This window comes from Phocoena phocoena, chromosome 2 (genome assembly GCF_963924675.1).
Source record: "Phocoena phocoena chromosome 2, mPhoPho1.1, whole genome shotgun sequence".
Lineage (NCBI taxonomy): Eukaryota > Metazoa > Chordata > Mammalia > Artiodactyla > Phocoenidae > Phocoena > Phocoena phocoena.
In genome coordinates, this window is record NC_089220.1 from 119355044 (window position 1) to 119377382 (window position 22339).

The following is a 22339-nucleotide window of genomic DNA, read 5'->3' on the forward strand; positions in this document are numbered from 1 at the left end:
TAATTGTTCAGTTTACGCATCTACAAAATAAAGTAAGCCTTAAAGGAGTTCCCAAATCCCATTGTTCATTTTTTTAAAATGTTGCTTATAGAAAAGTAGCATCACATTCAATCATTATCATACCAAGTAGTCAGCTTATTTAATACAGCAATATATTATACTTAAGATTAGCTCTTACCCAATGAATACAGGACAGAGAAAATTTTTAAATGTGTACCTTTACTAAATGAAATCAGTCTTCAAATACAACAGGAATTTTCCAGCACAGTCAAAAGATGAACTTAACTGTTGATTACAAAGCAGAATTAATTGACAGGATACAAACATTAGATTTTTACTAGTACAGTTTAGATAATATTTTGTGCTGCTATATTTTTAAAAGATCAAATGTTATTCAGCCAGTTATTACTTCAGTCATGCAGGTAGATGTTCTAATGGGCAATCTATTGAGATCAACTGATGTTAGTGTCTGTTAATCTGGTGAAGCTTGCATCAAATTTTAAACACAATCTACATTTTCATAATTGTATAGGTGCCATAAGAGATATGTGCCTTTTAACTAAATTCCTACTACAGCCCCTAGGGAGGTGTCACTTATTTGCATTTCCAATATGAATTGGTACTATTATACTTGCCCATTTATAGATAACGGGAACAAAAAGCCCAAGAGATCCAACAATTGAAACCAGAAGAAAAGTCCACAGAAACATCCGATCAAGGACCTGGGCTATGAATTTCCAATCTTCCACAACCTGTATCAAAAAACAAAAAACCCATGTTAAATAATTAAGACACAAAATTCGTAAATTTACACGTCGACTTGTAATATAAGTGGGTTATTTTGATAGAATTTTAATAAAATATAGTACTTAGATATCTTATAATAAACTTTAAAACATCTTTTTAATTCTTACTATATACAGTTATCTTGATTACTTGTTCGGCCCAGTAGTGTTTACTTCTTTTAATTTTTGAAGATAATCCAGCCTGAAGTTAACTTCATGACAAAAGTTGGTTCAGAATAATATGTATTCAACAGCTGTTAATCTTCTTCCTCACCTCACCTGCTTTATTTTCCTAAGATTTCCTAGGGACCATTTTAACCTAAGCTCAGAGTTCAGAGCTTCTGGTGAGCTCATTCCCTCCCTGTTTTCTCAGCCCAAGCAGGGAGCTGGCTCAGCAGGTGTGAGTGACCTCAAGGGAAGGGCAGGCTGAGACCAGGCCCCAAGCACCAGAGGTTCCCTCCCACCAGGCCACTTCCTTGACCACGAGCTTCCCTAGCCCCTGTTCTCTATGAAGCACCGGGTCTTCTACAGGAACTGTGCCCCAAGTTTCAGGATCATGTAGAATTTAATGGGTTATAAACACCCTACTGCTTCTCTACTTATAAGTTTTTCCCGTGAAAATAAACCCCATTTACTGGCCCTCTTGGAAGGAGCCCGGATCCTTTTGCACAACACTTTGCAGACATTCATTAAATCCCATCTCAATCCATATCATTATCTAATATCTGTATTTTTAAATTTTTATTTATTTATTTTTGGCTATGTTGTGTCTTCGTTGCTGTGCACTGGCTTTCTCTAATTGCGGCGAGTGGGGGCTACTCTTCATTGTGGTGCGTGGGCTTCTCGTGGTGGCTTCTCTTGTGGAGCATGGGCTCTAGGCACGCGGGCTTCAGTAGTTGTGGCTCACGGGCTCTAGAGCACAGGCTCAGTAGTTGTGGTGCACAGGCTTAGTTGCTTCACGGCATGTGGGATCTTCCCGGACCAGGGCTCGAACCTGTGTCCCCTGCATTGACAGGCGGATTCTTAACCACTGCGCCACCAGGGAAGCCCCTAATACCTGTAATTTTTAAGACTCCATTGATAGCTTCACCTTATAAACTAATTATACTTACACCAAATAGAAACTTTATGATCCACAAGCATTAAAAGTTTATTAGACTAAAACAACATTGTAAATCAACTACGATAAAATTTTTTTTAAAGTTTATTAGAAACATATGTCAAATGTCCCTTTGGGGGGAGGGCTGTTATTTTACCGGATTCATTCCACCTGCTTACCACGCCTGCTAGAAATTTTTCCATTTAAAAAGGCTTTAGAGATTAGAACTCATATACATTTTTTATTCTAGGTGCTATTTTATTATTTTTTGATTATATTATATTAGTTTCAGGTGTACAACATAGTGATTCTAAATTTTTATAGATTATACTCCATTTAAGTTATTATAAAATATTGGCTGTATTCCCTATGCTGTACAATATATCTTGATAGCTTTTTTTTTTGATAGCTTTTTTATATATAGTAGTTTGTACCTCTTAGTCCCCTGCCCCTACCTTTCCCCTCTCTTTCCTTTCACCACTGGTAACCACTAGTTTGTTCTCTATATCTGTGAGAGAATTCATATAATTTTAATGCGACTATTCAAAGTAAATTCAATTATGAAAAGAGTACTATAGTCGTAGCTTTAAAAATATTACACAGGGCTTCCCTGGTGGCGCAGTGGTTAAGAATCCGCCTGCCAATGCAGGGGACGCGGGTTCGAGCCCTGGTCTGGGAGGATCCCACATGCCTCGGAGCAACTAAGCCTGTGAGCCACAGCTACTGAGTCCGCATGCTACAACTACTGAAGCCTATGCGCCTAAAGCCTGTGCTCTGCAACAAGAGAAGCCACCGCAATGAGAAGCCCGTGCACCGCAACGAAGAGTAGCCCCCGCTTGCTGCAACTAGAGAAAGCCATGCGCAGCAACAAAGATGCAACGCAGCCAAAAATAAATAAATAATTTTTAAAAATTACACAATAGAAATAAAGAATAGTGACAAGACTGAAATTTACATGTTTTGAAAGCAAACTCCAGTTAATATGATCACATTAATAAAATGTATTCATAGTTCAATTCTTGCATTTTAAATATTAACCTTAAATAAGGAGCCAGTGAGTTATTTTTCTGCAATAGTTTGAGCAAATTTTTATTTTTAAGCAAATTAAGCATTATTAAGTACTACACTAAGCTTCACTTGTACACGTTGACATATAACGCCTGAGAATACCTTACTGCTTTTGATTTCGCTTAAATTCTTATAAGTGAACAACAAAGAGATTTATTCTAGAAAAATATCTTGGCTGTATTTATAAAGGCTCCATTAGACTCATTCTTTAAAAAATGAAATCACTTTTGATAAACTATAATGCAGTTGTGCCTGCAGATTACTATAGAATCCAGAAACAAAGTTACTGAAGATCAAATTAAAACAGTTAATCATTGTCAGAGCCAAAAACCAAACGGCAGGATTACTACGCCTTAGAATAACAGAACAGTCAGCATAACACAAAGTGTTTTCAAAAGTCATCCAAGATGCCGATGGGGGAAAAGGAGACGTGAGATTTGTGTACATGCCACATTTTGCAGATGTTTTAACTGAAATTTTAGTAAAGATCTTTTACAGAATAGTGTGTCAACATCTCTGGCCCTCAATCTATGCTTAGCCTTAAGGGTCATGCTGTTTGCCCGACTTAGAATTAAAACAGATCTGCATTTGTAAATATACGCGGTCACAGACCTCACGGACATCATTCTCCTTCATGACGTGTCTTGTGATGTAGCGAATGGAATCAAGTGCAGCTTCCAGTGTGTCTCTAGAAGATTTTGGTCCACGGCTGCTCTCAGTTTCCTCCTTCTGACTGAAGCACCTATCTACATGACTTCGCATGCAAAGCAGTTTTGGAAGCTTCTGAAGAAATATCTTGCGGACCCACGGAGCCATAGCGTTATGTGTTGAGGAAGAACGGTGATGGATGTTGATAGCAAAGACAGTGACCATGATGGATAGTGTCACAAAGATCATGGTGAACACCAGGTACTCTCCAATCAGAGGTATGACTTTGGAAGATGAGGGTATGATCTCTTCAATAACAAGAAGGAAGACAGTCAGAGACACGAGTACTGAAGTGCAGAGACAAATCTTTTCACCTTCATTTGAAGGAAGATAGAAGACAAGTATGGTTAAAAACGAGAGCCCAATACAGGGTATAATAAGGAACAAGGTATAAAAGAGAGGCAGACGCTTAATTACAAATGAGTAAGTGATGTAAGGATACCAGCAACAGCTGTCTGTTCTGTTTCCTTTGCTTCCTGTTGCGCTCACAATTTCCCATTCTCCATTATCAAAAAAATCTCTCTTGTCAACATCTTGGTCCTCCAAAATTATATCAACCTGTGATCCATCGTAAGTCCAAGAACCAAATTTCATGGAACAGTTTTGGAGATCAAATGGGAAAAATGTGACATCAATGGTACAGGAACTTTTGTAGTTTGCTGGTGGAGTCCAGGTAACAGTGCCGTCGTACCTGACGACAGTTTTCGTACTGGCCCCTTCAAAACGTCCATCTGCACTGAAATACACACATGCACAGTAATGATGCAGAGATTAAACAACCGGGGCGTGCGTTTTACAAGCCTAATATAAAAGAGAACCTATACCATAGCATGAAATACTTTTTAAATTATTACACTTGAGATATACCTGCTCCACGTAGGGGACTCGTTTAAAGACACTGCCCTTAAATATCTAACTCCATTGAAACTAAACCCCTATTTCCATATCTACTCCAGGACTCACAGATCTATATTCACAGAATCCTGAGATTCAAGTGGTTGAAATGATTTCACTTTGATTACACACAAAATGTAATTAGGCTAATTTATAACAATGGATGTGCACAGAGCCAGAACCTGAATCCACATTCCTATACGTCCCCCTCTCCCCTCAGTGCTCTTCTCCCTCCATGACAGATACTGGACGCTTCCTACACTGACAGGGAAAGAACAATAGCCCCAAACTGGGCACAGCCCTGGAAAACAGCCGTCCCTCTCCAACTCTGCCATCGTGTGAACTCACGCACTGGAGAAGTCTAGCAGGAAACATCACCAGCAACATGAGCTATCTTCGAAATATTGCTCTCTATCTTAAAATTTGTGTGACTTTTGCACACTCCTGTGTGATATATCCATGTTAAATATCCAAATGTTTGCAATGACTTAGAGTAAGATGATGCTCCAGGAAGCTGCATCATGCTTTGTTCACTCCTTCCGTGTTGAGAAGCATGGAGGTAAAGGTTTGAAAAGTGAAAGGTATTTTTTGCTTAGCATTTGCTCTGTCCTCATGTCAATGCCTTCTTGCAAATGAGACAAAGTGCACTAGGATAAGCACAAATTCCCAGAAATGTCCTGGAGTGGTTGGTCCTAGAAAAAAATGAAACTGGCACCCAGAAGTATCCTCTCCCCTAAGTTAAAAACCATCCTCAAAACACACTTAGGTAGAATACCTACAAATAAGAGTTAATAGTTAATCCAACATTCCTCATTGTGGGAGATTCTTATACAGTATTTAAAGCAAAATTAGAAGGATGCATATTTAAACATAAAGCATGACCTTAACTATTTTTAACCATTACCAAAAAATCTGGAAGGCAGTCTGCCAAATATGTAGTCTAGAAAATAAGAGTGTAAATGGGGATGTCAGGCTACTCCCCACGCACCACGTGTGAGCTGTGTGATCCTGGACACAGGATCTTGGATCCTGGATCCTGGATCTTTGGCCTCCATTTTCTCATCTGTCAAATAGATGTGATCGTACCTGGTTCATAAGGTTATCTTGAGAACTGAATGAATAAAGATAAGGCACCGAGCGTAATGCCAGGCACAGAGTAAGTCCACCATACGTGTAAGTTTCTAACAGTGGTTGCCACCAAGTGATGGTATAATGGGATTGATTATATTCCCCCCAACTTCCTTATACCTTTTTGGACTTCCCAAATGTTTTACAAATTTTTGAAATTCAAGAACACTTATGATCAGAAAACAATATACCAAAAAAGGGAGAGGATCCACAGAACCTATCTGTAGGTTCATGAAATGAGAGAACACAAGATTAAGTCCTCTGACTTTATAGCTAAACAGTTTTCAAAAGGAAGAAAAAATTACTAGTGCCTAATAGTAATACAGTTGTTTTCTTTTGAAAACAGAAAATGGTATTCCGGATATAACTTACTTATCAAACAAAACAATGTCTGGAGTCCAGAGAGAGTCTGAAGGGACTCGTATAACTTTTATTCCACTGTAGTCATCAGGGTTCCATCTCAATTTTACATCTATCCATTCCTTTAAAACAAAGAAACCTGACTCAATTTCAATAAAATTAACAGTCAAAAACACTGAAAGCTATACTCTCTTTGCCAAATCCAGACATTTCAGACACGAAGTCACCTCTACTCCCAATAAAGAAAATTCACCTCCACGTCCTTCTTATGGGCACTGGAGGATATAGCCCTGTCCCCTCATGTGGTGGCTCTAGCCATGGTCCTCAGGAGACACAGGCGAGGACCAGAGCTGCGTACATTCATGGATCTGCTCAACACCTCTTCTCCCACCAGCTGACCGTGCCCAGGAGCTGCAGCCATGGGCACCTAAAGTCCAAGTTCAAGGGAAACATTCTCTTTTCTAGCTGTCTTGTCAATGACTGGCTGGACTGGTCCACGCAAAGAGCAGTTGGATTTATTACACATTCCACATAGTTAAACACCTTGTCCCACCTCCACACAGTAACAATTCTGTGATCACGTCAAGACTTGCACCCCGGGCTTCCCTGGTGGCGCAGTGGTTGACAGTCCGCCTGCCGATGCAGGGGACACAGGTTCGTGCCACGGTCCGGGAAGATCCCACGTGCCACGGAGCGGCTGGGCCCGTGGGCCATGGCCACTGAGCCTGCGCGTCTGGAGCCTGTGCTCCACAACAGGAGAGGCCACAACAGTGAGAGGCCCGCGTACCGCAAAAAAAAAAGACTTGCACCCCAAGGAAAGCACACATGTCTTTCAGGAATTGGGGGTCAGGAAACTGGCAGTAGGTATTAAAAATCAGCAATAATAAAGAACAAAGGGAAGCACTCAACAGCAGTTGGGGACATCTGGCCCAGAAAGAAAAGAAGTCCTTTATATAAGAGAGACTATGAACATAAAAATAAATCATTACATTCTTGCCTGTTCCCATCTCACTGAAGAGTAAAAGCCAAAATCCTACAGTGGCCTAGAAGCCACTACTCATAACCTATGCTAGGAACACCCATCGGCCTCCTGTTGCTTCACTGACCTCATCTCCTACACCCGTCCCATGGCCACTCACCTCCAGCCAGCTGGCTTCTTTGCTGCTCCCTGAACACGCCAGGCACCTTCCAGCCTCAGGACCTTTGCACGTTTTTGTCCCCTCTGCTTGGAACAGTCCTCCTCCAGATACTCACATAGCTTGCTTCTCCCCCTCCTTCAAGTCTTTGTTCAAATATTACCTTCTCAGTGGTACTTCCCCTGCCCATCCTATTTAAAAGTACAGTCCCCAACCCTCCCTATCTGCTCTCCTGGTGTATTTTTCTCCAAGCTTATCAGCTTGAGGGTACTATACAACTTCCTATTTATTCCCCCCATTGGAATGAAGTTCATTGAGGGCCTAGACTTTTGTCTGTTTTGTTCACTGCTGTTTCCCCAGTGCCCAGAACAGTGCCTGGCATATAGCGGGCACTCAAATAATATTAACTGAATGAATACAAGACTCCCTCTACCTCATCCTTCTGCCTCCTGCCAATCCACCAAGACCAGATACTCATGCTACAAACCCTGTAATAACAGTGGCACCAGTCAACAGTTGGGTGGCCCTTTGAATTTTATACATACCTGCTTCAACCAGACATTAGTTGTCATTAACTGATTTTTCTCATCCTATGAAATAAAAATTTAAATAAGGCTGATTATTTCAATTACAGAAACAATAATTCTTTAAATAAGAATTTTCTCAGTTTTATATAAACACTCCTCTCTATATAGTACCTATGTTCTGTTCATCAATCCAGTTCTCTAGAAAAGCAGGATCTTTTTACCAGCCTAATTTCACATTATTCCTTCCAACATACTCTGTATTTCAGATAAGCTGCCCGAAAGGACACCATTGGCATTTTTAGATTTAATATTAATAGTCTCAGCTACTACATTTCCTCAAATCTAAGATGCAATCTAAGAATCACATTATTTTATGTACTTAGCACTAAGAAAGAAAAAGGCTGATAATGAATTGTAAGTTGTCATTAATTATAAGACATCTTGACTTCAGAAGTGCTAAAATGTGGAAAAATGTGCATCTTACAATCAGTGAGATACAATGTGTGCATTCTTGAGGGACTATAGCTTCTGCTGAGGCACGTATTTGAATCTCTCCATGGAGCTGTTACGCAGAAAAAAATATGGATGTCAGAGCCTTGAATGGCAACTTCATAAAGCTTTTACATCCTACTTTTCTAGAGGACCAGGGATCCTTACTACTTACACCTTCCTGTTGTCTTATCTTCACTTACACCAGTCCTTCACTGAATTTTCAAGGCCTAATTAAAGTGATAACTCTTTCATTAAGTTTTACTGAAATATCATGGAGCCAACTGAACCAGTAAAAGATCACCATGATCATCAACCACAAACAGACCCTGTGTAGGATACAATGCTCAGAGCACGTAGACACACAAAAGCACGAGGCAATCCCTACAGTTCGGTAGAGAGGATGGGATATAAATAGCTTAGGTGACCAGAGTGTTTCCATTCCCTATCCCATCCGAACAACAGGTGAATGACCTAGGAGAAAGGAGGAGGCCAGGAGGAAGCACATCCCTAGGGACAAAGACAGCTGTTAGGTCCCTACATGGAAAGAATGGGTCCTAGGAAATACAGCATGGCCATCCCTCTGACACTGTCTTCCAGTGAGCAATTTTCCTTGATTAAAACACTAGAGCTGGAAAGGACCTAGAGATTTTATCTACTGTAATCCCTTCATTCTGCAAATATGAAAACTGGCCCAGTGAGGCAACTTGCTTAAAATCACACCACCAATTAGTGGTAAAACCGATTCTAAAACTCAAAACTCCTAAATTTAAATGCTACGCCACCAGCTCTACTGTCCACCCCAAGGTCACACACCATCCAGAATAACTGCTGAGCCCTGTATTAGAATATGCCTTTCAGACCAAAGTTCTAACCAGAGGCATTACAAATTAGGAAAGTTCTGGTAAACATATTACCTGTGATGCTGCATGGCAGTAGGTCGTCTTTGAGAATCTAATGAAAATTATAGACCTTTTCACCAGAAAAATGTGAACACACATAGATTTTGCTCTGTGAGCTAGGACCTAGTCCATACTTAGTATCTTTAATAGTAACATAGATAAAAGAAAAACCCGTAAGTTCACAGCTGGCCCCAAAGATGTGGGTTAGCCATTGCCTTAGGGGGGATACAGCCTCTTTTAACCTCAAGTATCTCTTGGGCATCTATCACGTGTTCAACACAGTGGAGGATGCAACAAAAACCAAACTGAGGGACTTCCCTGGTGGCACAGTGGTTAAGAATCCACCTGCCAATGCAGGGGACACAGGTTCGAGCCCTGGTCCGGGAAGATCCCACATGCCGCGGAGCAACTAAGCCCGTGCGCCACAACTACTGAGCCTGCACTCTAGAGCCCATGAGCCACAACTACTGAAGCCTGCGCTCTGCAAAGAGAAGCCACTACAATGAGAAGCCTGTGCACCACAATGAAGAGTAGCCCCCTCTCGCCGCAACTAGAAAAAGCCTGCCTGCAGCAACAAAGACCCAACACAGCCAAAAATAAATAAATTAATTAATTGATTAATTAAAAAAAAAAAAAACCAAACTGAGTGAAGACAAATGTATGATGACACTCAGGAGGAAACCACAGATAAAGAAATGTTAACTACTCATAAGCATGGCAGAAAAGTTTTAGGGGTAATAGGGTTTTTTTTAACCCGACCATAAAAATAAAATCGAAACAAACAAGCCAACACTGATATTTTAAAAAGACAGAGTGAGAACACGTAGGAAGTAAGATAGGAATCTGAGGAAACTTCAAGGAAGAGCCACTAAACATGAACACAAGGTTGCGGGGCAAAGACCTTAGAGATTAAAAGGAACATAAACCCACTGAGAAGCAATTCAGTGAAGCTTCTATCAATGTCCAGGGCCCTTGACCCTCATCTTCCTTGACTCCAGTCCTCCTCCCCTCTCATTGTCACAGACCGTATATTTTCTGGGCTCTTCTCTCAAGAAGCAACCCTTCCTCAACGTCTCTGCTTGGCTAACCCTTGCTTCTACCACATTCTATGAATGTTCTTCAAGGATCAGGCTCCTGCTCTCTCTGCTTTAAAACTGCATCAGTTCAAAGTTTTCAACAATCATCCCCAGGCCAGCAATTCCAAACCGACATCCTCAGCCTTGTCTCTCACCTCGGAGCCAGTCTTGACCTTCCAAGTCCCTCAGTGAACATTTTCTTTTGAATGGACCACAATGACCTCATACCAAAAGCAAACCCATCGTCTTCTCTGCCCTGCCCCCATAACAACCAATTTTCTCTTTCAAATTGGTTACCCTTCTAACCACCTAGGCTTCAAAATAAGACGCTTCCCTCCATATTCAGTGGTCAAGTCCTGTTCCTTCCTATATTTGGTCTAACTTGCCTCTCAAGCTTCTAATCTTTCACTCTTTGAAGCCACATATTTAATTATCTTATTGATCCTCTTAAAATACTGCTTTTACCATGTCTGTTACCCATCAGATCTCTCATTCACTCAGCATTTACTACGTGCCAGACACCATGCTGGGCTCTGGGACAGACACAGGACTAAAGCTCACTCTGCTTTGAGGCAGCCCTGCCAGCACATGAGTGCCAGTCAGTGTAACTGGAACAGAAGAGAGATTGTCTTAGGAAGTTCGGATTTCAGAGTCTGACAGATGAATTTGGCCTTGAAGGATAAATGGCTTGTGCTGAGAAGGAAAGTTCTCCAAACAGAAGCAATGGCAGGAGCAAAGGCACAGTGGCACACAGGCATCACTCCTCACCTCCTCTACCATCCAGTCAGACCATCGATCTAAACAGCCGAACAAAAAGGCTCAGTATCGCTTATGTACCTGTGATTATACTGTTCCTTGTTATTAAAGTTCTTTCCTCTCTGCATGCCAGATCCTACACTTAGCACAAGCCCAGCTCAAGTGCCACTTCTTCTACCCAGGCTTCTTTGATAATCTCAATCATCAAGATCTGAAATTCCAGATCTCTGTGACATCACGATTTAGTACTGCAGCATTCTACACTTACTCCATTTACATGCTGACAGTCCCAGCTAGAAAGAAAAGTTGAAAGCAAGCCCTACTGACTTACTTCCTACTTCCCTATGTTTAATTTATATTTAAAATCTTCCTGTATTGCCTAGCAAAGGATCAAGCACAGAGTCCATATTCATTGATCTTTCTGGAAGCAATTAGGTTACATATATCAGTCAGCAGACTTCAAAAATGTATATCCTTTGATTCATCACCTTTCTTAAGGAAAGGAGAAATGCAAACATTTATGTACAAATATTCATCATTGTCCTTTATAATAGGAAAAATTGGGAACAAGCTTCTGCCAACAATAAGAGAATGTTTAAATAAATTATAAATGAAATACAGCCATTAAAAATTACATTTGAAGATTATATAATAAGAAAATGTTCATCATGTAACAATAGGGGAAAAAGCAGTAATCAAAATTATATCTAAAATAATACTTCAATTTTGTAACATATTCACAAAGAAAAAACTGGCAAGAAACACAACAAAATGTTACCAATGGTCATTTCTGGGTGGTAGAATTACAGTCAAGTTTTATTTTCTTATTCATATTTTTTTGAGCTTCCTAAATTCTTTCCAAAAATCATGCATTGCTTCTCTAATCAGAAAATAAAGGCACACCTATAAATGTTATCTGTATCCATCCATACATACACACACACATATTTGACTATATTGGGAACACAACAGGGAAACAATTATTGATTGACATGATCAGAAAAAGAAGAAACTAGTTTAAAAATTAGCGTGAACCTTTTAGTTTAAAATAGAAATAATCTCTTGACAATAAGAACAAGTGACAATGGGGAATTTACTACCTGGTAAATGTCACATGGAAAAACCTAAGAAATGTTTTAAGTGTGATACTGAGGCAATGATCTGTTGAGATCCCTTTTCGGTCCTAAAAATCTACAACTCTAACTCTTGGGTTTTTTCTTTTAAATTTTTTGACTTTTTGGTTATATTTTTTAACATATTTAAGGAGAAACTTCCATATAAAGGGTTTAATATCTTTGAATTTATTAAAAAATAGACCTATTTTAATTACCAAATGAGATAAAATGATTTCTAAACTACACAAGATTATATAAACATACAGCATTCCTATGTCTGTGGTGTAATAATTGTTTTTCCCTGGTGAGTTCCTGGAGGAAAAGGACTATGTTCATTCAACTTTGTAATCTTTGCAGCCGAGCACGGTGCCTGGGCACACAATACGCTCTCCACAGACCTGTGTGAAATTGAATATGGAATGATATGCACACCTACCACATCCACTAATTGAGATATTGCAAGGCCAAACTTTATTTTTATTTTGTCATTCAGGTGTTCCACTGGACGAACCCATCTCTCGTAGTCTTGAAATAAATCCTTAAACAAACTATCTTCATGTTTGGCAACAAAGGATGGTTCAGCTAATCCTGTATAACAAATTTTTAAAAGTTAGTGGATTGGCTTCTCTCCCACCAAATACCTCTACTTTAAAAAAGTTTTGCATTACTAATGAACCAAAGTATTATTTAGGCTATTGTCAAAGGTGATTTTAAAATGAAGGAGATTTAAAAATGTTTGTGATCAATAAGGGACACTCTGGTTCAGATATATTTCTTAGTTAAATCAGATTATTCACATGGAAATATGCTGAATTCCGAAAGAAGCACTCAGTACTTAATACAGAGTAATTTAAAATCTAAGTAACAAAAGCTTTTAAATTACCAGGGCTAGGGGGGTTGCTTGTCATAAAATTCCAAACCTAGAAAACAGATATATTAAAGTTTATTGATCAACTATAAATGTAAAATAAACATGCTTTAATTTACATGCTTTTAATATACAAATATATAAATATTGAACAAATTTTTCAGATTTGTCATACATTTGTTTGCTATACGTTTGTATACAATTACCTTAGGGCCTAAGACTTAAAAAAAAAAAGATAAAATTTAAAAAGTTTTAGATGCCATAAGCCAAAGACTGGTTAGATTTATGGATCACAGTTATGTTTACACTTCTAATAAACTTAAGTAAGCCTCTTTAAAGAAATGAGTTTTCAGTGTTTTATGGACACTGGAGTCTCTATTAAGGAAATGTGGAATGTGTGAAATTCAAGGATGACATTTACTCAAGACTCATGATTTTACAAAGAAAAAACATTTATTTAAAACAAAATGTCACTGGCTTACTTATCATAAAGTATATACACAGGGATTTAGAGTAGCTAGTGTTGGCCTTTCTCTAACCTAAAAGAAATGATTTAACAGAAAATTAGCACTTTCACAAAATCTTCTCTTTTTGTTGTGATAGACCATGTTTTCTATTTGGAGCTATTAAAAAGTATCTGGTTACTCTAGCTAGAGGAAACCCATTCCCTGATTTTCTTTCACTGCTTATTTCTTCATGAATAGAGCAGCTTACCCCTCAGAGTTTATGTCTTGCTTCCCTGGGCAATTTAAGATATTTGATTTGATCTATAAATATCATAGAGTTTGTGCCATGCCTCTGTAAAAGCCTCCTTATGCTGAAATGTACAGCACTGGAGATAGTTCAGTTCAGTTAGAATGTTATACACTAGAGAGGCATTCTCTTTAATGTTCAAAAGCTGTTAATTTCAGAGGTTCAAGTTAAAATAGCATTACTGAACCATTTCTCCTATTCTGATCCTATTTTAAAATGGAAACAACAAAAGTTTAAGGTTGTTTAAAGGACAGAGATAACAAAATGTTTTTTAACAGAATCTAAGGAAACTTTGCCTTATGGAAAAAAATACTAACTTGAATTGCCACCTCAAATTTTGTTTGAAAGAAAGTAGATAGGGTATATATAAATAAAATGATAAATTTATCCTAACATTCTACTTAATGAGAACACTTAAGATACTACCTTGTGAATACCTTCTTAGTACATCCAATACTAGAAATACCATTTTCTTAGCACAACTTTACAGAAATGCCAGGTGCAAAGGTCAGTGGTATTTTAGCACAAAACCTTAATGGTGCACTCAAATTCTAGTTAGAGGTCATGTTTCTTTAGTTGGTTCTAAATGTTTTAAGCTTATACTGCTCATAAACCTCAAAATATTAAGAGGGAGATGATCCAATACATTCCCTCACTTCACAAATGAGGATATATGACCAGAAAGGCCAGTGCTACAGAGCTCATCAGTGGCAGAGCTCTGAAGGCCTCCCCTCTACCTTTTGCTCTTTCCACCCTAACATCTTCCACCTTGTGACAACTTTCTAAAAGAGCTTAACATCACATGCCGAGACCTCAAGCCCACACCAGTGTTTGTTCATTCATTCATTCAACAAACATTTAACAGAATGTGCCCTGTATCAGGCACCATGCCAAATGCTGGAAATACACTAGTAATCAAAGACAGCATCCACATTTACAGCCCAGTAGTAAGGACTGGCTCCAAAAATGTGATACTGTATATAAGCTAAATTCTATAGAAACTGAATCAAACTAAAAAATTATATTTTGAAAGTTGCTGTGAGGACTTCCCTGGTGGTGCAGTGGTTAAAAATCCGCCTGACAATTCAGGGGAAAAAGCTTGGGGCCCTGGTCCAAGAAGATCCCACATGCCATGGAGCAACTAAGCCTGTGTGACACAACTACTGAGTCTGCACTCTAGAGTCCACTCTAGAGCCCACAACTACTGAGCTCACATGCCACAACTACTGAAGCACACATGCCTAGAGCCTGCGCTCCACAACAAGAGAAGCCACCACAATAAGAAGCCCGCGCACCACAACGAAGAGTAGCCCCTGCTCACTGCAACTAGAGAAAGCCCACGCACAGCAGTGAAGACCCAATGCAGGCAAAAATAAATAAATTTGTACATATAAGAAAACAGTTGTTGTGAATAGTGAACGTGTGCTCATCCTACTCAAAATAAATACTTTAAATCAATCACTTTCAACCTAGGTTCCTTGGAATCCAGGGGCATTTATACTATACTATTCTCATTTATATCATACTGTTCTGCATTATTTTTCAATTATGTCACATAAGTCTTGGGTCACCAAAGAAACCAATATCCTGGAACGTAGGAATCATTTCCTTAGTTTGGCATTCCTAAAGTATAATACTTAGTATTGATCACAGTAGTTACTTAAGAGTAGTTTTTCTTCCCTCACTACTTAAAGAGGAAATGAGGGGAGATTGGCTCAAGATGGCAGAGTAGAAGGACGTGCTCTCACTCCCTCCTGCGAGAGCACCAGAATCACAACTAACTGGTGAACAATCATGAACAGGAAGACACTGGAACTCATCAAAAAAGATACCCCACATCCAAAGACAAAGGAGAAGTCACAATGAGATGGCAGGAGGGGCACAATCACAATAAAATCAAATCCTATAACTGCTGGATGGGTGACTCACAAAATAGAGAACACTTACACCACAGAAGTCCACCCACTGGAGTGAAGGTTCTGAGCCCCATGTCAGGCTTCCCAACCTGGAGGTCCAGCAATGCGAGAAGGAATTCCTAGAGAATCAGACTTTGAAGGCTAGCAGGACTTGATTGCAGGACTGCAACAGGACTGGGGGAAACAGAGACTCCACTCCTGGAGGGCACACACAAAGTAGTGTGCGCATCGGGACCCAGGGGAAGGAGCAGTGACCCCATAGGAGACTGAACCAGACCTACCTGCTGGTGTTAGAGGGTCTCCTGCAGGGGTGGGGGGTGGCTGTGGCTCACTGTGAGAACAAGGACACTGGCATCAGAAGTTCTGGGAAATACTCCGTGGCATGAGTCTTCCCAGGGTCTACCATTAGCCCCACCAAAGAGCCTGTTTAGGCTCCAGTGTTGGGTCGCCTCAGGCCAAACAACAAACAGGTCGGGAACCCAGCCCCACCCATCAGACAAGCAGTTTTACTGAGCTCTGCCCACCAGAGCAACAGCCAGCTCTACCCACTACCAGTCCCTCCCATCAGAAAACTTGCAAGTCTCTTAGATAGCCTCATCCACCAGAGGGCAGTCAGCAAAAGCAAAAACAACTACAATCCTGCAGCCTGTGGAACAAAAACCACATTCGCAGAAAAACAGACAATATGAAAACACAGATGGCTATGTACCAGATGAAGGAACAAAACAAAATCCCAGAAAAACAACTAAATGAAGTGGAGATAGGCAACCTTCCAGAAAAAGAATTCAGAATAATGATAGTAAAGATGATCCAGGACCTTGGAAACAGAATGGAGGCAAAGATCAAGAAGATGTGAGAAATGTTCAACAAAGACCTAGAAGAATTAAAGAACAAACAGAGACGAACAATACAATAACTGAAATGAAAAATACACTAGAAGGAATCAATAGCAGAATAACTGAAGGAGAAGAACAGATAAGTGAACTGGGAGACAGAATGGTGGAATTCACTGCTGCAGAACAGAATAAAGAAAAAAGAATGAAAAGAAATGAGGACAGCCTAAGAGACCTCTGGGACAACATTAAATGCAACAACATTCACATTATAGGGGTCCCAGAAGGAGAAGAGAAAGAGAAAGGACCCGAGAAAATATTTGAAGAGATCATAGTCAAAAATTTCCCTAACACGGGGAAGGAAATAGCCACCCAAGTCCAGGAAGCGCAGAAAAGTCCCATACAGGATAAACCCAAGGAGAAACATGCCGAGACACATAGTAATCAAATTGGCAAAAATTAAAGACAAAGAAAAACTACTGAAAGCAGCAAGGGAAAAACAACAAATAACATGCAAGGGAACTCCCATAAGGTTAACAGCTGATTTCTCAGCAGAAACTCTACAAGCCAGAAGGGAGTGGCATGATATACTTAAAGTGATGAAAGGGAAGAACCTACAACCAAGATTACTCTACCAGGAAAGGACCTCATTCAGATTCCATGCAGAAATCAAAAGCTTTACAGACAAGCAAAAGCTAAGAGAATTCAGCACCACCAAAAACTAAGAGAATTCAGCACCACCAAAGCTCTACAACAAATGCTAAAGGAACTTCTCTAAGTAGGAAACAAAAGAGAAGAAAAGGACCTACAAAAACAAACCCAAAAAATTAAGAAAATTGTAATAGGAACATACATATCGATAATTATCTTAAACGTAAATGGATTAAATGCTCCAACCAAAAGACACAGGCTTGCTGAAAGAATACAAAAAAAACACCCATACATATGCTGTCTACAAGAGACCCACTTCAGACCTAGGGACACATACAGACTGAAAATGAAGAGATGGAAAAAGATATTCCATGCCAAAGGAAATCAAAAGAAAGCTGGAGTAGCAATACTCATATCAGATAAAATAGACTTTAAAATAAAGAATGTTACAAGAGACAAGGAAGGACACTAAATAATGATCAAGGGATCACTCCAAGAAGAAGATATAACAATTATAAATATATATGCACCCAACATAGGAGCACCTCAATACATAAGGCAACTGCTAACAGCTATAAAAGAGGAAATTGACAGTAACACAATAATAGTGGGGAACTTTAACACCTCATATACACCAATAGACAGATCATCCAAACAGAAAATTAATAAGGAAACACAAGCTTTAAATGACACAATAGACCAGATAGATTTAATTGATATTTATACGACATTCCATCCAAAAACAGCAGATTACACTTTCTTCTCAAGTGCGCATGGAACATTCTCCAGGATAGATCATATCTTGGGTCACAAATCAAGCCTTAGTGAAATTAAGAAAATTGAAATCATATCAAGCATCTTTTCTGACCACAATGCTATGAGATTAGAAATCAATTACAGGGAAAAACCGTAAAAAACACAAACACATAGAGGCTAAATAATACGTTACTAAATAACCAAGAGATCACTGAAGAAATCAAAGAGGAAAGCAACAAATACCTAGAGACAAATGACAATGAAAACACGACAATCTAAAACCTATGGGATGCAGCAAAAGCAGTTCTAAGAGGGAAGTTTATAGCAGTACAATCCTACCTCAAGAAACAACAAACATCTCAAATAAATCATCTAACCTTACACTTAAAGGAACTAGAGAAAGAAGAACAAACAAAACACAAAGTTAGTAGAAGGAAAGAAACCATAAAGATCAGAGCAGAAATAAATGAAATAGAAACAAAGAAAACAATAGCAAAGATCAATAAAACTAAAAGCTGATTCTTTGAGAAGACAAACAAAATTGATAAACCTTTAGCCAGACTCATCAAAAAAAGGAGGGAGAGGACTCAAATCAATAAAACTAGAAATGAAAAAGGAGAAGTTACAACAGACATGGCAGAAATACAAAGCATCCTAAGACACTACTGCAAGCAACTCTATGCCAATAAAATGGACAACCTGGAAGAAATGGACAAATTCTTAGAAAGGTATAACCTTCCAAGACTGAACCAGAAAGAAATAGAAAATATGAACAGACCAATCACAAGTAATGAAATTGAAACTGTGATTAAAAATTTTCCAACAAAGAAAAGTCCAGGACCAGATGGCTTCACAGGTGAATTCTATCAAACATTTAGAGAAGAGTTAACACCCATCCTTCTCAAACTCTTCCAAAAAATTGCAGAGGAAGGAACACTCCCAAACTCATTCCATGAGGCCACCATCACCCTGATACCACAACCAGACAAAGATACTACAAAAAAAGAAAATTACAGACCAATATCACTGATGAATATAGATGCAAAAATCCTCAACAAAATACTAGCAAACAGAATTCAACGACACATTAAAAGGTACATATACCATGATCAAGTGGGATTTGTCCCAGGGATGCAAGGATTCTTCAGTATATGCAAATCAATCAATGTGAAACACCATATTAACAAAATGAAGAATAAAAACCACATGATCTGACTTCCCTGGTGGCGCAGTGGTTAAGAATCTGCCTGCCAATGCAAGGGACATGGGTTCAAGCCCTGGTCCGGGAAGATCCCACATGCCACGGAGCAGCTAAGCCCGTGTGCCACAACTACTGAGCCTGCGTTCTAGAGCCTGCAAGCCACAACTACTGAGCCCATGCACCACAACTACTGAAGCCTGCGTGCCTAGAGCCTGTGCTCCCAACAAGAGAAGCCACGACAATGAGGAGCCCATGCACCGCAACGAAGAGTAGCCCCTGCTCACAACTAGAGAAAGCCCGCGCACAGCAAGGAAGACCCAACGCAGACAAAAAAAAATAAAAAAACAAATAAATAAATTAATTAATTTTTTAAAAACCCATATGATCATCTCAATAAATGCACAAAAAGCTTTGACAAAATTCAACACCCATTTATGATAAAAACTCTCCAGAAAGTGGGCATAGAGAGAACCTACCTCAACATAATAAAGGCCATACACGACAAACCCATAGCAAACATCATTCTCAATGGTGAAAAACTGAAAGCATTTCCTCTAAGATCAGGAACAAGACAAGGATGTCCACTCTCACCACTATTATGCAACATAGTTTTGGAAGTCCTAGCCTTGGCAATAAGAGAAGAAAAAGAAATAAACGGAATACAAATAGGAAAAGAAGAAGTAAAACTGTCACTGTCTGCAGATGACAGGATACAATACACAGAGAATCCTAAAGATGCCTCCAGAAAACTACTAGAGCTAATCAATGAATTTGGTAAAGTTGTGGGATACAAAATTAATGCACAGAAAACCTCTTGCACTCCTATACACTAATGATGAAAAATCTGAAAGAGAAATTAAGGAAACACTCCCATTTACCACTGCAACAAAAAGAATAAAATGCCTAGGAATAAACCTACCTCGGAAGACAAAAGACCTGTATGCAGAAAACTATAAGACACTGATGAAAGAAATTAAAGATGATACAAACAGATGGAGAAATATACCATGTTCTTGGATTAGAAGAATCAATATTGTGAAAATGACTATACTACCCAAAGCAATCTACAGATTCAGTGCAATCCCTATCAAATTACCAATGGCATTTTTTACAGAACTAGAACAAAAAAATCTTAAAATTTGTATGGAGACACAAAAGACCCCAAATAGCCAAAGTGGTCTTGAGGGAAAAAAAACAGAGCTGGAGGAATCAAGACTCCCTGACTTCAGACTATACAACAAAGCTACAGTAGTCAAGACAATATGGTACTGGCACAAAAACAGAAATATAGATCCATAGAATAGGATAGAAAGCCCAGAGACAAACCCATACACCTATGGTCAATTAATCTATGACAAAGGAGGCAAGGATATACAATGGAGAAAAGACAGCCTCTTCAATAAGTGGCGTTGGGAAAACTGGACAGCTACATGTAAAAAAATGAAATTAGAACACTCCCTAACACCATACACAAAATAAACTCAATGGGATAGGGAGGGTGGGAGGGAGGGAGACGCAAGAGTGAAGACATATGGGAATATATGTATATGTATAACTGATTCACTTTGTTATAAAGCAGAAACTAACACACCATTGTAAAGCAATTATACCCCAATAAAGATGTTAAAAAATAAAGTAAACTCAAAATGGATTAGAGACATAAATGTAAGACCAGACACTATAAAACTCTTAGAGGAAAACATAGGAAGAACACTCTTTGACATAAATGACAGCAAGATCTTTTTTTACCCACCTCCTAGAGTAATGGAAATAAAAACAAAAATAAGTGGGACCTAATGAAACTTAAAAGCTTTTGCACAGCAAAAGGAACTACAAGCAAGACGAAAAGACAACCCTCAGAATGGGAGAAAATATTTGCAAACGAATCAATGGACAAAGGATTAATCTCCAAAATATATAAACAGCTCATGCAGCTCCATATTTAAAAAAGAAACAACCCAGGGCTTCCCTGGTAGCGCAGTGGTTGAGAGTCCACCTGCCGATGCTGGGGACGCGGGTTCGTGCCCCAGTCCGGGAAGATCCCACATGCCAGGCAGTGGCTGGGCCCATGAGCCACGGCCACTGAGCCTGCGCTTCCGGAGCCTGTGCTCCGCAACGGGAGAGGCCACAACAGTGCGAGGGCCACGTACCGCAAAAAAAAAAAAAAAAAAGAAACAACCCAATCCAAAAATGGGCAGAAGACCTAAATAGACATTTCTCCAAAGAAATGTCTTAGCCATACAGATGTCCAAGAAGCACATGAAAAGCTGCTCAACATCACTAATTATTAGAGAAATGCAAATCAAAACTACAATGAGGTATCACCTCACACCAGTTCGAATGGGCATCATCAGAAAATTTACAAACAACAAATGCTGGAGAGGGTGTGGAGAAAAGGGAACCCTCTTGCACTGTTGGTGGGAATGTAAATTGGTACAGCCACTATGGAGAACAGTATGGAGGTTCCTTAAAAAATTAAAAATAGAATTACCATATGATCCAGCAATCCCACTACTGGGCATATACCCTGAGAAAACCATAATTCAAAAAGACACATGCACCCGGATGTTCATTGCAGCACTATTTACAATAGCCAGGACATGGAAGCAACCTAAATGCCCATTGACAGATGAACGATTTTAGAAGATGTGGTGCATATATACAGTGGAATATTACTCAGCCATAAAAAGGAATGAAATTGAGTCATTTGTAGAGCCGTAGATGGATCTAGAGACTGCCATGCAGAGTGAAGTAAATCAGAAAGAGAAAAAAAAATATTGTATATTAACACATGTATGTGGAACCTAGAAAAATGGTACAGATGAACCAGTTTGCAGGGCAGAAATTGAGACACAGATGTAGTGAACAAACGTATGGACACCAAGGGGGGAAAGTGATGGTGGTGGGTGGTGGTGTGATGAATTGGGAGATTGGGATTGACATATATACACTAATATGGATAAAATGGATAACTAATAAGAACCTGCTATATAAAAAAATAAAGAAAATAAAATTTTAAAAAAAGAGGGAACCAGCAGAAAGTTTTTGCAAATCATACATCTGACAAGGGACTTGTATAATAAAAGACCCAACAACCTAATCAACCCAATTTTAAAATAGGTAAGTTATCTAAAAGAAGAAAGGCCAAGTACATGAAAAGATGTTCAAAACCTTTAGCCATCAGGAAGATGCAAATCAAAACCATGAGATACCACATCATACCCACTAAGATGCCTATAATAAATAACACAGATAATAACGAGTGTTGGTAAAAATATAGAGAAATTGGGACCCTCATACACTGCTAATGGGGATGTA

The 22339-nt window shown here is 39.2% G+C and overlaps 1 protein-coding gene across 1 annotated transcript in view; it reads right to left on the bottom strand.

Moving 5' to 3' along the window:
- Positions 1 to 548: 548 nt before the first annotated feature.
- The window catches only part of CHRNA5 (cholinergic receptor nicotinic alpha 5 subunit), a 59934-nt gene continuing 38143 nt past the window's right edge, over positions 549 to 22339 (bottom strand). Inside the window, exons 2-6 of the mRNA XM_065872588.1 lie at positions 12480 to 12631; positions 7724 to 7768; positions 6055 to 6164; positions 3565 to 4396; positions 549 to 752 (exon numbers count right to left, since the gene is read on the bottom strand). Of these exons, the coding sequence (XP_065728660.1) occupies positions 591 to 752; positions 3565 to 4396; positions 6055 to 6164; positions 7724 to 7768; positions 12480 to 12631 (1301 nt within the window). The 3' untranslated portion in view covers positions 549 to 590. The remainder of the gene's footprint in view (positions 753 to 3564; positions 4397 to 6054; positions 6165 to 7723; positions 7769 to 12479; positions 12632 to 22339) is intronic.